General features: G+C 42.7%; 1 protein-coding gene across 1 annotated transcript in view; it reads left to right on the forward strand.

Annotated features, from left to right (window-relative positions):
- The first annotated feature begins 4,565 nt into the window (after positions 1–4,565).
- Positions 4,566–14,929, forward strand: part of TUSC3 (tumor suppressor candidate 3) — a 158,422-nt gene continuing 148,058 nt past the window's right edge. Inside the window, exon 1 of the mRNA XM_076336310.1 lies at positions 4,566–4,717. Within this exon, the coding sequence (XP_076192425.1) occupies positions 4,598–4,717 (120 nt within the window). The 5' untranslated portion in view covers positions 4,566–4,597. The remainder of the gene's footprint in view (positions 4,718–14,929) is intronic.

Consider the following 14,929-nt stretch of genomic DNA (forward strand, 5'->3'; position numbering starts at 1 on the left):
TTCTCTCACTGGGCCAGGCTGCTATCGTACCTAAACGTTCCAGTGATGGGCTTGATAAAAACCACAACCACACTGCCGAATGGGTGTGTAGTTTTAGAGGATGTAACGCTGTACTCCTGCAGAAAACGTTGGGGGTTTGTGGAAATTTTTTCCAATTAAAAAAAAAGTCCAACAAAAATACCCTAAATAAAAGTAATGGTGACTCAAAGAAGTAGCAGACGATACCTGACAACCAGAGCAGTAACTGTTTTATTTTATATGGCTGGATATGGCTGCCTAACTCGTATAACTCCTTGGTCAGGACTTGACTGGCTGTAACAAAGGTCAGGTTTAAATTCAAGGGGATTGCTTAGAAAGAAAAAAACGCTGGCTTGAGTTCCACCTATAAACCTTTGGATAATTATATTAAACTTTCTGGTTCTGTGAGAGCTGGTTTTCCTCACTCATGAATACAAATTAAATAGCACACAAAGAATATTTTTATTACAAGGAAAAAAAAAGCTAACAAAGAGATAAGAATAAATAATTCTTAAAGTGTTACTAAAATGCTTTTAAACAGTTCACATTTTTTTCTTCTAGGGAACTGCTAGGCTGCTGTTTTCCCCTCACGCAATGGTCTTCACTCACTCTTTAAAGTTTTTTAAGTGTTTCTGGATTGCAAGGTCTGATTTGACCTAATCTGATCTGTTGGTTTGTCATGTTCATGTTAGCTGCTCCTCATTTCACTCTCTATAGCCAAGTTTCACTGCACTCCTTGTCTCCAGAGCCACACATTGGGCAGCTGCTTGCTCCCCTACCTGTTTGCATTTGCTATTGTTTTAGGCACCCTCACTCCATTGCCTGCTCCTGCATTCATCCCTTCTCTGCTATCTGAGTCTCACACTGCCTTTTTTGCTCTGATAACCACCCTAGCCAACTCCCACAGCTCTGCTCACCGATTACTGCATCACCTCTTAGGAAGGCTCATGTAATAATGAGAAAGCATAGTCTTCCAGCTCACCGGAGGCTTTTAAACACTCTTGTTTAACACGTCTTGCAGAAAAGTTTAAGTTCGCAAGAAATGCATAGGACATTTTTTTCTCTCTTAAACCTCAAGACGACTTTTACGCAAAATGTACCGCCCTTGTCCCAGTGTCTTGCATTTGCATCCCAGTACCAAAAAATGTTCTATTTTCTAAGGTCAGGACACTCATCCTAGGCACATTTACACAGTTATTTGGGCCAGATATATGCACGCTATTACAAACTCTCTTTATAATTTTATGACAGAACTAACTCAACAGATCTAACTCTCGAGAACAGTAACACAACAAACGTAAAACAATCAGATTTCATGTAATCCCTTCCACCTCCCCTTCTCCAGCGTTGCACTTCTTTTCCAGGCTTATACTCCTTCCTCTGTCATTCCTTCAGGAAAGAAGGAAGGGATGTTTTCCTTTCACTTTAGGCCTTCCTTACTAGGTTCATATTCATACATGTCATGATACAGCAGCTACGCCTGTATATAGTATCTGTGAGGCTAGTTCTATCAGCATAGACTCCAGACAGCCTCAGAGTACAAAATACCAGGAAAACACTTTACAGTTGCAGGTTCACTGGGTCACTTGTTGTATAGTACATCCCAGTTATTGCATCAGCTGTGTGAAGTCTTCTTTATCCAGTGAGCTAGGAAAAAACAGTCAGGCATATGAAAGTTCTGATTTATATGGAACTCTGGTTAGAAATCTGAGCAGAAAAGAAGTAAAGCTGTCCATATTGCTGTTTCCTGCTTGGGGTCAGGACTTCAGGTGCCTGAAAATGGAGATTTTTGATTTAAAATAAATGTAAGGATTTTGACAGTTAAGAGTTGCATTGTATCAAAGAAATTTCTTAGTCTTTTCAGGGAACAAAGAACTCCCAGTGGTTTTCTCGTTTTCAGTAGTTTTAATGCTCTTTTCATACAGTGAAAACACAAAAGGTCCATGGTTTATTAGGCTCAGGAGGAGACCAACAAGTTTCCAAACAAGGTTCCAATGAAATCATCTTCTGGATTTAGCAAGAGTGTCCTGAGATTTTTTAATGAAATGTTATTTTTTTAGCACACTGATTAAGATATGCCTCTCTTGATCCAGTGCAAAGTTTCTATTGAATTCTTAGCTCCTAAATGAAGAGAAGGAAAAGAGGTCTTTTTTTAAAAGACAGTTCTGATTGATAGGTACATCCTGTCTCTATAGAGCAGAGGTCTGTGTTAGAAACCTCTGTAATCCACTATAACAATGGCTATTTTATTTTATTGTTTTTCTAATCACTTACTGTCCTTGTCCTCATTTTGGGGGGGAGGAGCGGGGAGACAGATACCAAGGGTGGCCTACAGTACTATGTTCACACTATGTTCACCAGGTCACTTAGCTTATACGGTTAATTACAGAAATTACTTAGAAGTGGCTAGCATAGTATACGGGTACTGGTAGTGGTACTATATAGTAGTACATAGTAGGGGTACTGAGACACTTTTTGTCACAGTCATGTTGAAGCGTTTGTACTAATACAAATAATGTAAGAGACTATCTTGGAAGTGTAGGCTTCTCAGGCACATGGCTCTGTCTTGCTTCCCAGTAAGTTGTTCCTGCTGTTCCTTTTTAGCCACACCCTAGGAAGTGGGTGTTAGAGTATTTGTAAGTGGATGTTTTAAAACAGATAGAGGTTTTCAAGGCAATAAAAAGGCCAGTTCAATTAAAAGCTATATTCTTATCTGAAAAACCACCCCATCTATCTGAGGTTAACGGAGCCTCAGAGATTAATGGTAGCACAAGGGGTTCCATAACAGAAACAGGATATCTCTCTCCTTAGTTCACAAAAAAAGACATAAAAGATGAGGTATGGTCACTTCTCCATCCCTTTCTTATCCAGCTCATATTGGGGAGGATAGGTCTACATGTGCCAGAAGATACTGGACCTCCAAAACACTGGAATACATACAGAAAAACCAAAGCTTCTCACCTCTAATCTTCTTACATTCGCTTCACGCATCCATGTAACCCTCTTCCTGTGTTCTGTCTTCTCTTCCATTTCCTTCTCTTTTCAGTCTTTCTTTTGAACTCATTCCTCCCCATTTGCAAATAGGGAGCAGCTATTTACTGAACAGCATAAATTTTGGGTGACCAAGATCTGTGATTTCTCTTAAAAAAAGAAAAGTTGGCATATGGACATCACTTTTTTTGGAAGACTTACGGCAGTCCTGGTGTCTGAACTCAATGTCTATAGTCAAGGGCTGTTGGGCCAACCTTCCTAAATACTTGAGAAGCAGGGCCCAGATTGCATACCACTTTTAATTATTATAGTCACAATGACAGTCAGAATCTGATGGGTGTGGATAACGGATGGTCTGAACTCTCTTGACCTTAGACACTTGGATCAATCTTCAGTGTCTGGTAGATTATTTGAATATGATCTACAATTCCTGTAGATATAAGTAACTTCTGAAAGGCACATTGCCAATATAACTGAAGGGAACACAACGGCCTAGCTAATGTTTTAAATGCTCAGTGCTAAGATGTCAGCAGTATCATCAAATTAGCATCTGATATTATCATCAAAATACCATCTAAAAATTCTATGCTCAAAATAAACAGATACTTTTGAATACTCACTCAGTGCCTCAGCTTTCTATTTTATTATGGTGTTTTGATTATAAAATTCATAAATTTGATATAGCAAAATCTCTGAAGAAATGAATAGTTCTGTCTCCAGAGCCTTCAGCACAGATGTGTGTAAATAACTAATATAGCATAAGGCATGTACTCGGAATTCTAGGAAAAAAAAAATAAGAAAAAAGTAAGTATACACTCATTAATTTAACATTACCTAGCCTGTGCACTGCAGTGTGTACTTTCATGGAAAAAAATAGGCGATCACTGATTTGAAGACCGTACCATGAACGACAGTATGAAATTAAAGCTACATGGTTAATGCTCTGGGAATTAAATTCAAATTAATTGTATTAGTGAATTACATTATTTTCTGCAAAGGCGGCTTTCTGTGTGAATAGTGAAATCTGAAAAGCGTATGCATGCAAACATGTAAAAGAGAAGGGTCTTTAGTTTTCTTTTTTTTACGCAGTCTTGATTCGCGGTTGCACTTCGTGCTTCAGGTAGCTGTGGCAGGGAATGTGGAGCAGCAGGTAAACCTGCTCACCCCTACGCCAGGTGGGCTGAAATACCCACCACCCCACAGGGGACCACCACTACTTCTGGGGCCACGGCCTTGGTACAACATATTGCCCCTGATAAAGCTGACAGCAAGTCTCCATCACACATCACCTGCATGTTGGGCTGAGCGTGCGGATGCCTGCCAGGTGCCCAGCACCGAGGCCTACCTCAGCGACGGCCGCCGGAGGAGCCCCGCCGCCGCGCTCCCGGCACCGCCGCCGACATGGCGTCGAACCGCCTCAGCAGACACGCGGCGAGGCGAGCGGCAGCAGAACTACATTTCCCAAGAGCCGCCGCGCCCCGGGGCGATGCGATTGGCCAGAGCCCGAGCCCAATCGGCGGGGAGGAGGTGGGCAGCGGTGCCGCAGGTGCTCGCCGGCGGAGGCTAGCGGCCGGGCGGCGGGGGGAACATGGCGCTGGGTACCAGGGCACCGCGGCGGCTCCTGCATCTGCCAGCCGGGAGCTGCCTCCTCCTCCTGCTGCTGCTCCTCCTCTGCGGCCAGCTCGGGGGAGGACAGAAAAAGAAGGAGGTAGAAACGTTCGCTTCTTTCGCCATCGCGCCCGGCTGAGGGGCTGGGGCTGCCCTGCCGTGCTGCCTCCCCCTCGTCAGCGCCCGCGGGCACCGGCGGCGTCCCCTTCCGCCCGGCGCTCTTCGCCATGCCTCCCCCGCGCTCCTCCCGCCGCGGCCGCGGGCCGCCCTCCTCCTGCCCCGCCGGCTCCTCTCCCTCCCCAGCCCTGAGGGGGGCGCCTGTGGGGCGGAGGGCGCCGGGCAGCCTCTCACCCCGCCCCGCGGAAGATGGCCGGCGGTGGGCGCCGGCGGCGTCTCCAGGGCAGCCGGGAGGCAGCGCCGCGCCGCCCGCGGCGGCAGGGCGCAGCGCCGGGTACGCCGTCCCCAGCGTGGTGCCGCAGCCCAGGCAGGTGCCGTCCGTTGTCGTGGGCCTTCAACTCCCTGATTTTGAGCAAGTAAAGGCAAGGGCCGCTGTCCTGTGCTCGGCCGGCCTCCGCGGTGGGCCTCGGGCGTCTCTGCAGCCAGCCGAGGGTGAGGAGCACTGACCTGCGGGGAGCCAGCAGGAGAATGGTGTTAAACCCTGTGTTTGTGGTGCCAACTAAAAGAAATGCTCAGAGTTAATAAATTAACGCTGAAGCGATGGAAGCAGGTGTGTGCGTCTGTTGGTGTAGGTGCTGATCCTCTCTTCAAGGTGTCTTCTGGGTAAGGGAGATGTGGAGGAAGGAGCGGTTTTAATTCGGCTTCAATAGCAGCAGTCTATCTTCAGCAACTTTTTTATTTAAATAGGGAAATGTGCAAAAATGTGTCATGTAAATATTTGCCTTTTTCAGGTTTCAATGCTACTAGAACTTACTACACCTCTCTCTTCCTAGCTTGCCCTCGATTTCAGGCCAGGTTCTCATATACCCAGTGCTAGGTCAACCAGTCGAGTCTCTTTACAGGTTCTCTATAACTTCATTTAGGGGAGGACATTATAGTTTGGTAAAAAGTTGGATTTAAGTTTTGTTATTTTTTTACTCTGTTTTCTGTTGTTAGTGTCGCCACTCATGCTTTGTGGTGGTGGAGGGGAGGGAAAGAACAATTTTGCTAACATATCCTCTCTTTGAACTATCCGCTCAGACAAAGAGAAAGATGGTCGAAAATTTGTTTGTTTGTTTTGATTTTCTTTAAAGAACTATGCAGGTTACTAAGGCTTATAGGCCAAAGAAGTAAAATGAGGGGGAGCAGAGAGGGAGGTGCTGATGTCTTCCCTCTGGTGTCTGGTGACAGGACTTGAGGGAATGGCTTAAAGCTGCGTCATGGGAAGTTCAGATTGGATATTAGGAAAAAGTTCTTCACTGAGAGGGTGGTCAAGCACAGGAACAAGGTCCTCGGGGAAGTGGTCGTGGCCCCAAGCCTGTTGGTGTTCAAGAAGTGTTTGGACAATGCTCTTAAATGGTTTAACTTTTAGGTTGCCCTGTGTGGAGTCAGGAGTTGGATTTGATGATCCTCATGGGTCTTTTCCAGCTCAGGATATTCTGTGATCCTAAAAGGACAAAGTTAGTATGTAAAATCCTTATTTAAGTATCTAAATAGTGGTCTGACTTTGTGGTCTTACCAAGTTAAAGAATAATCTGATCATTGAGATAAATCCCTTGGGTATCAATGTAAAAAACGAACACCTTCACTCTAGGCATTCTCTTTTTCCCTCTTTATGGAAAGAGTAGGCAGTAATGTGTTGCTCTTCTGCTGCTATAATTAACAACTTCTCAAAACTTTAACTTACTAGTTTTTTTTAATAAAATGTGTTTAACGTTTGACACTCTTGATTCTGTCTTGCTGTGATGTGCTGGCATTGCAACTTTTGTTGACACTTTCATGTGGAGTGCCAGCTGTGCTACCAAGATAGCTGAAATAATCTTTATTTCTTTTTAAATGGAATCCTTTCCTAGCAAGTAAATAATGGCAAATTAAAATGGACATCTACAATTACTTTCTATAAAGTTTCCCAATTCTACTGCAGAGGTGGTACATAACAGGATTGAAATGGATATATTTTGCCTAGTGTTTTGGTACTACAGTTCAAGCTGGTATTTCTCCACCATAAAGCTTGTTATTCAGTTTTTTCCTTTTTAACTGATTTAGTTGATTAACTAACACTTCTTAGTCTTCTGCATCTTTTTACCTCCATTTTTCATTCCTGTTTAATATTTTTCTGTTAATGCAATGGACTAAATACTGCTCGTACAGACAAAACACTTACTGGCTTTATGTAGACACACTGTACCTACAACTGCATCTTTATAGAAACCAGTGCAAAATTGTAAGTGCTTGCTTCACTTTAAATGCAAGCTTAAAGGAAAGTGTAACTTGGTGGTTTTCAGAGTTTTATACATTGTATGTACATGATGAATATTGCTTTGTATGTGTCTGTTGTATATATTACAGCTAAAGTCTGGCTCCTTTTCTTGCCCTACTAACCTCATGTTGAAAACTAGTAGTTTGCCCAATATATATGGGGGAAAAACATCTGTATGCAAAAGATGAAACTTGAACTTTCTTACAGTAAGCAGTTTGGAAATAACATTTTAAAACTGTTCTGGGGAAAATTGTATGAATTGAAGGAGTGCAGGATCTTGTGCTACGAGAGGTTCCTGTTCACAATACTGTCCAGAAGCACAGTGGTAAAAGGCAAAGATGATGGAGGTTAAATGTGTAAAGTGAATCTGTCTTTCTATACAGACACTGATAAGATTGCCATAGCTTTTATGGAAGTTGGGAGAATGGTTGAACATAGAGTGAATTGTTTCAAAGTGAACACTGCAAAAGGGAGGTTAATGTAGTAGGGTTAAAATGTATATCTCATGAGATGAAAAGAAATCGCATCTCAGTTTCCTCTTTCCTGCTTGCTTTGTGTGTGTCTTTGTTGGGGTGGTTGTTACGGAAAGAGAGGTTAAGGACTAGAGAAAGGAAACTTCTTTCCCAAGCAACTTTTTAAAAAAACCTTGAGTACTTGAAAAGTACTTGAAAATGAGAAGAACTTGAGAAGTTGGAATTGGAGCTTAAGTAAGGAAAGTATCCTTGGTGAAGACAATGATTTTTTTTTTTTTTTATTATTATTTTTCTTTTAAAGCATTGACTACATAGAGAAGTATGGATAAAGTCTGAATGATTAGAGGTGTCTGGATCAGTTGTATGAGCCTGGAAGATGAAAATAATGACTTTGCAGAAAGGAGAGAACCGAGTTAAGGTTTTAGATGTTGTTGAAGGACTTACTGCTAGCAGAGAAAGATGAATGGGGAAATTAGAGAACGTTGGCGTAACTTTCTGTGTTGGTTGTGAAATACTATGTTATAGCTGCATTTAGAGTGGAAAATATGTAAGTTATTAAATTACTAAAATGCGTTGTCCTATACAGTGAGATATTCTTAATGATAACTAAAGAACCTTTCTCCTGTGGCAAATTACTGAAAAGTGCTGAGTTCCATCTGAAATGTTATTAAATTTGTAAAATTTTAAAGAAGTGTTAGAGAATGGATTTGAATTAGTTGATAATTAGTCATCTGGTGTCATGGAAGCTATTTCTAGAATGGCAGCATGAATATGTAAACGTACAAACATTCCTGTTGCTTCTCTTTAATCCTGCTGTTCACTCTTCTGTATTGTGGACACCCGTGACAGCCTTCGCCACTGAGGAGATAAATAGAAAACATTGGACTGTCTTAAAATGACCACAGATAAAATGTAGTAATTTGGAAATTGCATGAAAAGCAATGCCATAACTTTCTCCCATGGCTCACACTTAAGAGCTGACTAGATTTGAAAAGACTGCGTTTATGATTTTAATTCTGGTGCTGAGCAGTAGCTTTATTTAAAGTGAAGTAAAAAAAAGTTCCTGGTTATGGAAATAGCAGCAAGTAACTGAAGAAGGACTGTTCTCTTGGAAACTATATTCATAATGGGAGAAAATAGTAATTGACTGTTTTGGCAGCATCTGAGATAATATATTTGTATTAACATACATGCATTTTCTGTAAGGCATGTTCCCAATCCTTTTGATGCTTTTTATATATCTTACACAAATTTTAAGTAGGTAAAACTATTAAAAATTGAAAGGAATCAGAATGAGAATATTATGCTTTGAAGTATACCGCTTGGCTTTTTATTATGAATTGTTTTGCATGGCAATTTATATTATATTCATATAGATAAGTAATATTTTTTTGACTGAAACACGTAGAAGGAGAATGTTGGTTTTGCAATATTAAAAGCATTTTTCGTATAGGCTAAAATTTATTTTTGAGCTTTCAGGTGCATGATTCAGAAGCTTCATTAAACCACTGATATGCAATTGGAGTAGCTATTTTTCTGTAGGTGAGTTTGTCATTACTGCTAACTCTGACACAGGAAAGCTGTCTGTATAGACCGGTATATCAGCTTCATTCAAGTGGAATTATGTTGTTGATCTGAAATCTACTCAAAAAGATGCTGATGACGTATAACAATGTTTTAGTAATGTTAATCTTCTGCAATGTAAGCTTCTGTAATGTCTTAGTTTGCCTGAGTATTTTTTAAGTATTTCAAGACTGGTATCCCTATCGCTATTCCTTATCTTTTCCTCCCTGTGTCCCTCACCGTTTCCCCAACTGGGTGTAGAAGTTACGGCAATTGTGAGAAATTGTAGAAGATAGATAGGGTTGGAAGGACAATCTTAATTGATCCTTTATCCCAAAGCTCAGCTATGCTTTTCTTGTTCCTGACAATTGTCTATCTGATGTGTCCTTAGAAGCCTTTAGCGGTGGTGACTCTACAACTTCCTTAGGTAACCTATTACTGTGTCTTACTGTTAAAAGGATTTTTTTCCCAAAGATTTAACCTAAATTTCTGTGTGTTCAATCCCCACATTTTTGAGCCTGTTATTTCTTGTCCTCATCATGACCATAAAGAACAGATTATTCTTTGATGCATAGTCTTTTCCATTTAGACAGGGACTGAAGGTAGCATTTGACAGTTTTTCAAGGGTTATTTTTTTTTTCTTATAAATAGAAGCAACTGTGTATTTTTTTGTGTTGGTTTTTTTTTTTCTTTTTTTTTAAGGCTTTGAGTATTAAATGTGATAATTTTCCTGAGAGAATCTTCAGTCCTGGACATACTTTTCTCTGTTTTCTGTGAAATTAACTGGGATAGATTGGCAGGATCCTCTTGTTTCTGCACCATGTGTTCTTATTTTCCTTTGGGTTTACATATTGAGCCCATCTTGTTTATTCAAGATTCTTGATGATTATTACCATGTTCCTCCTCTTGCAGCCAGAATGGTACCTTCTGCTTTAAAATTCCTTTCCTAGTCTAATTTGTGGTGGTGTTTCACCATAAATGTAGCAATTCTCACCCTTTCAGAGCTAGGGCCCGCAAAATGTGCAGTAAAGCCTGCTGCCCTTGGTCTCTTGCTCCAAAACAGAAAGGGCGCTACTTAGTTTCTTCCTCTGTCTCCTGATGCTGTTTTTGATGATCTGTAGCATTCTTTCCTTCTGATCAATGTTCTGCCTGCGTATTTAATTTAAAGAAAGAAATGATGAGAAACGTGGTAGAGCGAGTGGAGAAAAAGAAAAGAAGAAAAAAGATGTATGATAAATGGGGAATGTTCAGCGTAGATTCAATGGCACGTGTAGTATAAGAGACAGATTTTTTGATCTCTCAGGATCTCTGATACTATTTCAACAAAATAGTGATAATTAAAACTTAAGTTTCTCCTCTTTATCTCTTGAAATTCTGTTTAACACTAAACTTGAATATAAAGCCTTTTTGGTCTTCTAATCATTAAAATTTTGTTTGTTGTCTCAAGACTGTGGAACACTGCATGTTTTTGCTTTTGAAACAGTATGCAGGAAGATGTTTGGCATTTATACCAAGCATAGACTCCTCTTTAAAAAAATTATTAAAAATGGAGATGTGGCAAAGGTTGAATCTGTGAAGGGAAACTCAGTCCTGACTATAGATTTGGCTTCAAGCCATTTTAAAGATGTATTTCAAGTGGAGGGTTTATATCCATTTGTGTAATTTGCGATTTTATCTATTGTTGCAGTAGAAAGAGAAGAGTTTTTTTCAATCAATGTTTGAAGCTTTAAAATAACTGTCCTCGGTTTGAAGTGAAATAACAGTGGTAAGTCATGTCTGAAAATGTAAAATTCTTTAAATGCAATTCTAAATGTTTTTCTCTACTCTGTCCTAAAAAAAACGGGGGGAAAAAGCATTTGTAAGAATTCTTTATTTTCTGCTGATTTTTACAAGCAGCAAAAACATCAATATCCCTTCCTCTTGTATTCCTAATTGACTGAAGTTTTGGAGAAACTTGACAAAATTAACTAGCAGTTCTTTTTTTAACAAATCTGTATAGAAACCTTGATGTCTTCAGTGATTGCATACAATAAGTGAAATAAAGGATGCTTACAGCAGCCTGATAGCATTTTGTAATTGGATTACTGAAACTTTTCTGTCCCAGATGTCTCCATTTGGCATCCTTGCTGTCATAAGACAGATCAGTGGCGTAATTGATCTTTTCCCCTGTTCTGTTCTATAACCGTTTATACAGCACATCCTGTGCAACCGCATGGAAAATACAGATTGTATCTGCTTGAGTTCTAAGTGCTCTGGAAAAAATCAGTCAGTACAATTAGAGGGGGAAAGCATTGGGGTTTTTTGTTATTGTTTTGGATGTTCAGATTTATTCTTTTCATTTTTAAAAGTGTTTTGAAGGTCACATTTTATTGGCTAAGCTATTGATCAGAACTAAAAAAGGAACTTTACCTGGTATTTGTTTTAGGCCTCTTCCTCTTGCTCTAATAAATCTGAAAGCAGGCGTAATAAAAAAGTATTGTTATCTTTTCATCTAATGCTATGAGATATTGTAAGATACATATATATATAAAGAATAATATCTTCTTCAATGTTTGCTGCATATATCAAATGTAATAACCATTCTTTTTTTGGTTAGAACTTTCAATAATGAGGGATTGCCATGAAATAAATTGAAAAATATTTTATAGTGATCCTCAAAGCTGCATTTCAGACAAAGTAATATTTTAATATGCTATTATCACAAGTCCTTCACATTCTAAGAAAGATAAGCAAATTGATACTTGCATTGAATGGATTGCTTCTCTTATGCGGAATTCAAAAAAACCTGACAAAATTTTGGTGACAAACTCTGTTTCTGATCCCAGAAACTTGAAATGGAAAAGATTTTCACCCTTGCCCGTGCAGGCTTCTTCGTGACAGCACTCTTCTTCAGGTGGTGGCAGGACTTTTATTGTTTCTCTGGTGAGACGGTTCTCCCACCTAATAGGATTTATTGTTAGGATTTTTTTTTTTCTTAGAGTCACAGAATCATTAAGGTTGGAAGAGACCTCTAAGATCATCGAGTCCAACCGTCGACCCAACACCACCATGCCCACTAAACCATGTCCCTAAGCGCCTCATCTACACGTCTTTTAAATACCTCCAGGGATGGGGACTCCACCACTTCCCTGGGCAGCCTGTTCCAATGTTTAACCACTCTTTCAGTAAAGACATTTTTCCTCACGTCCAACCTAAACCTCCCCTGGCGCAACTTGAGGCCATTTCCTCTCGTCCTATCGCTAGTTACTTGGGAGAAGAGACCAACACCCACCTCGCTACAACCTCCTTTCAGGTAGTTGTAGAGAGCGATGAGGTCTCCCCTCAGCCTGCTTTTCTCCAGGCTAAACAACCCCAGTTCCCTCAGCCGCTCCTCAGAAGACTTGTTCTCCAGACCCTTCACCAGCCTCGTTGCCCTTCTCTGGACACACTCTAACACCTCAACGTCCTTCTTGTTGCCCTTCTTGGGGCCCAAAACTGAACACAGTATTCGAGGTGCGGCCTCACCAGTGCCGAGTACAGGGGCACCATCACTTCCCTGCTCCTGCTGGCCACACTATTTCTGATACAGGCCAGGATGCCATTGGCCTTCTTGGCCGCCTGGGCACACTGCTGGCTCATGTTCAGCCGGCTGTCGACCAACACCCCCAGGTCCTTCTCTGCTGGGCAGCTTTCCAGCCACTCTTCCCTAAGCCTGTAGCGCTGCATGGGGTTGTTGTGACCCAAGTGCAGGACCCGGCACTTGGCCTTGTTGAACCTCATACAGTTGGCCTTGGCCCATCGATCCAGCCTGTCCAGGCAGAGCCTTCCTACCCTCGAGCAGATCAACACTCCCGCCCAACTTGGTGTCGTCTGCAAACTTACTGAGGGTGCACTTGATCCCCTCATCCAGATCATTGATAAAGATATTGAACAAGACCGACCGCAAAACTGAGCCCTGGGGAACACCGCTCGTGACCGGCCGCCAACTGGATTGAACTCCATTCACCACAACTCTCTGGGCCCAGCCGTCCAGCCAGTTTTTGACCCAGCGCAGAGTACACCTGTCTAAGCCGTGAGCCGCCAGCTTCTCTAGGAGAATGCTGTGGGAGACGGTGTCAAAGGCCTTACTGAAGTCCAGGTAGACCACATCCACAGCCTTTCCCTCATCCACTAGGCGGGTCACCTGGTCGTAGAAGGAGATCAGGTTGGTCAAGCAGGACCTGCCTCTCATGAACCCGTGCTGGCTGGGCCTGATCCCCTGGTTGTCCCGCTCATGCCTTGTGAGCGCCCTCAAGATGAACCGCTCCATAATCTTCCCCGGCACTGAGCTCAGGCTGACAGGCCTGTAGTTCCCCGGATCCTCCTTCCGGCCCTTCTTGTAGATGGGTGTCACATTGGCAAGCCTCCAGTCATCCAGGACCTCCCCCGTTAACCAGGACTGCTGATAAATGATGGAGAGCGGCTTGGTGAGCACCTCTGCCAGCTCCCTCAGCACTCTCGGGTGGATCCCATCTGGCCCCATAGACTTGTGAGCGTCCAGGTGGCGTAGCAGGTCGTTGACTGCTTCCTCTTGGATTATGGGGGGTTCATCCTGCTCGCCGTCCCTGTCTTCCAGCTCAGGGGGCTGAGTACCCTGAGGATAACTGGTCTGCCTGTTAAAGACTGAGGCAAAGAAGGCATTGAGTACCTCAGCCTTTTCCTCATCCTTGGTGACAATGTTCCCCCCCGCATCCAATAAAGGGTGGAGATTCTCCTTGGCTCTCTTCTTGTCATTAATATATTTGTAAAAACTTTTTTTGTTGTCTTTAACGACAGCGGCCAGATTGGGTTCTAGCTGGGCTTTTGCCTTTCTCATTTCCTCTCTGCATGACCTAACGAGATCCCTGTACTCTTCTTGAGTCGCCTGCCCCTTCTTCCACCAGTGGTAAACTCTCCTTTTTTTCCTGAGTCTCAGCAAGAGCTCCCCGTTCAGCCAGGCCGGTCGTCTTCCCCGCCCGTTCTTCTTATGGCGTACAGGGACAGCCTGCTCCTGCGCCTTTAAGACTTCCTTCTTGAAGATTGTCCAGCCTTCCTGGACCCCTTTGCCCTTCAGGACCGTCTCCCACGGGACTCTCTCAACCAGCATCCTGAACAGGCCAAAGTCCACCCTCTGGAAGTCCATGGTTGCGGTTTTGCTGCCCCCCCTCCTTACTTCACCAAGAAGCGAGAATTCTATCATTTCATGGTCGCTAAGCCCAAGATGGCCTCCGACCACCACATCTCCCACCAGTCCTTCTCTGTTAGTAAACAGCAGGTCAAGCGAGGCACCTCCCCTGGTAGGTTCACTTACCAGCTGCGTCAGGAAGTTGTCTTCCACACACTCCAGGAACCTCCTAGACTGCTTCCTCTCTGCCGTGTTGTATTTCCAGCAGACGTCGGGGAAGTTGAAGTCCCCCACGAGAACAAGGGCTAGCGATTGTGAGACTTCTGCCAGCCACTTGTAGAATGCTTCATCTGCCCCTTCATCCTGGTTGGGTGGTCTATAACAGCAGGATATGTGCCTCGTTGGCCTTCCCCCTCATCCTTACCCATAAACACTCGACCGTATCATCATCACAATCGTTGAGCTCTATACAATCGAAACACTCCCTAACATACAGGGCCACCCCACCGCCTCTCCTTCCTCGCCTGTCCCTTCTGAAGAGTCTATAGTCATCCATTGCAGCACTCCAGTCATGAGAGTCACCCCAGCGTGTTTCTGTGATGGTGACTAAGTCATATCTCTCCCGCTGCACAATGGCTTCCAGCTCCTCCTGTTTGCCACCCATGCTGCGTGCATTGGTGTAGATGCACTTGAGCTGGGCTATTCTTCTGATGACTGTGTCTGATAATACCATTTTGG

The sequence above is a fragment of the Aptenodytes patagonicus genome, chromosome 4 (genome assembly GCF_965638725.1).
Source record: "Aptenodytes patagonicus chromosome 4, bAptPat1.pri.cur, whole genome shotgun sequence".
Classification (NCBI taxonomy): Eukaryota; Metazoa; Chordata; class Aves; order Sphenisciformes; family Spheniscidae; genus Aptenodytes; species Aptenodytes patagonicus.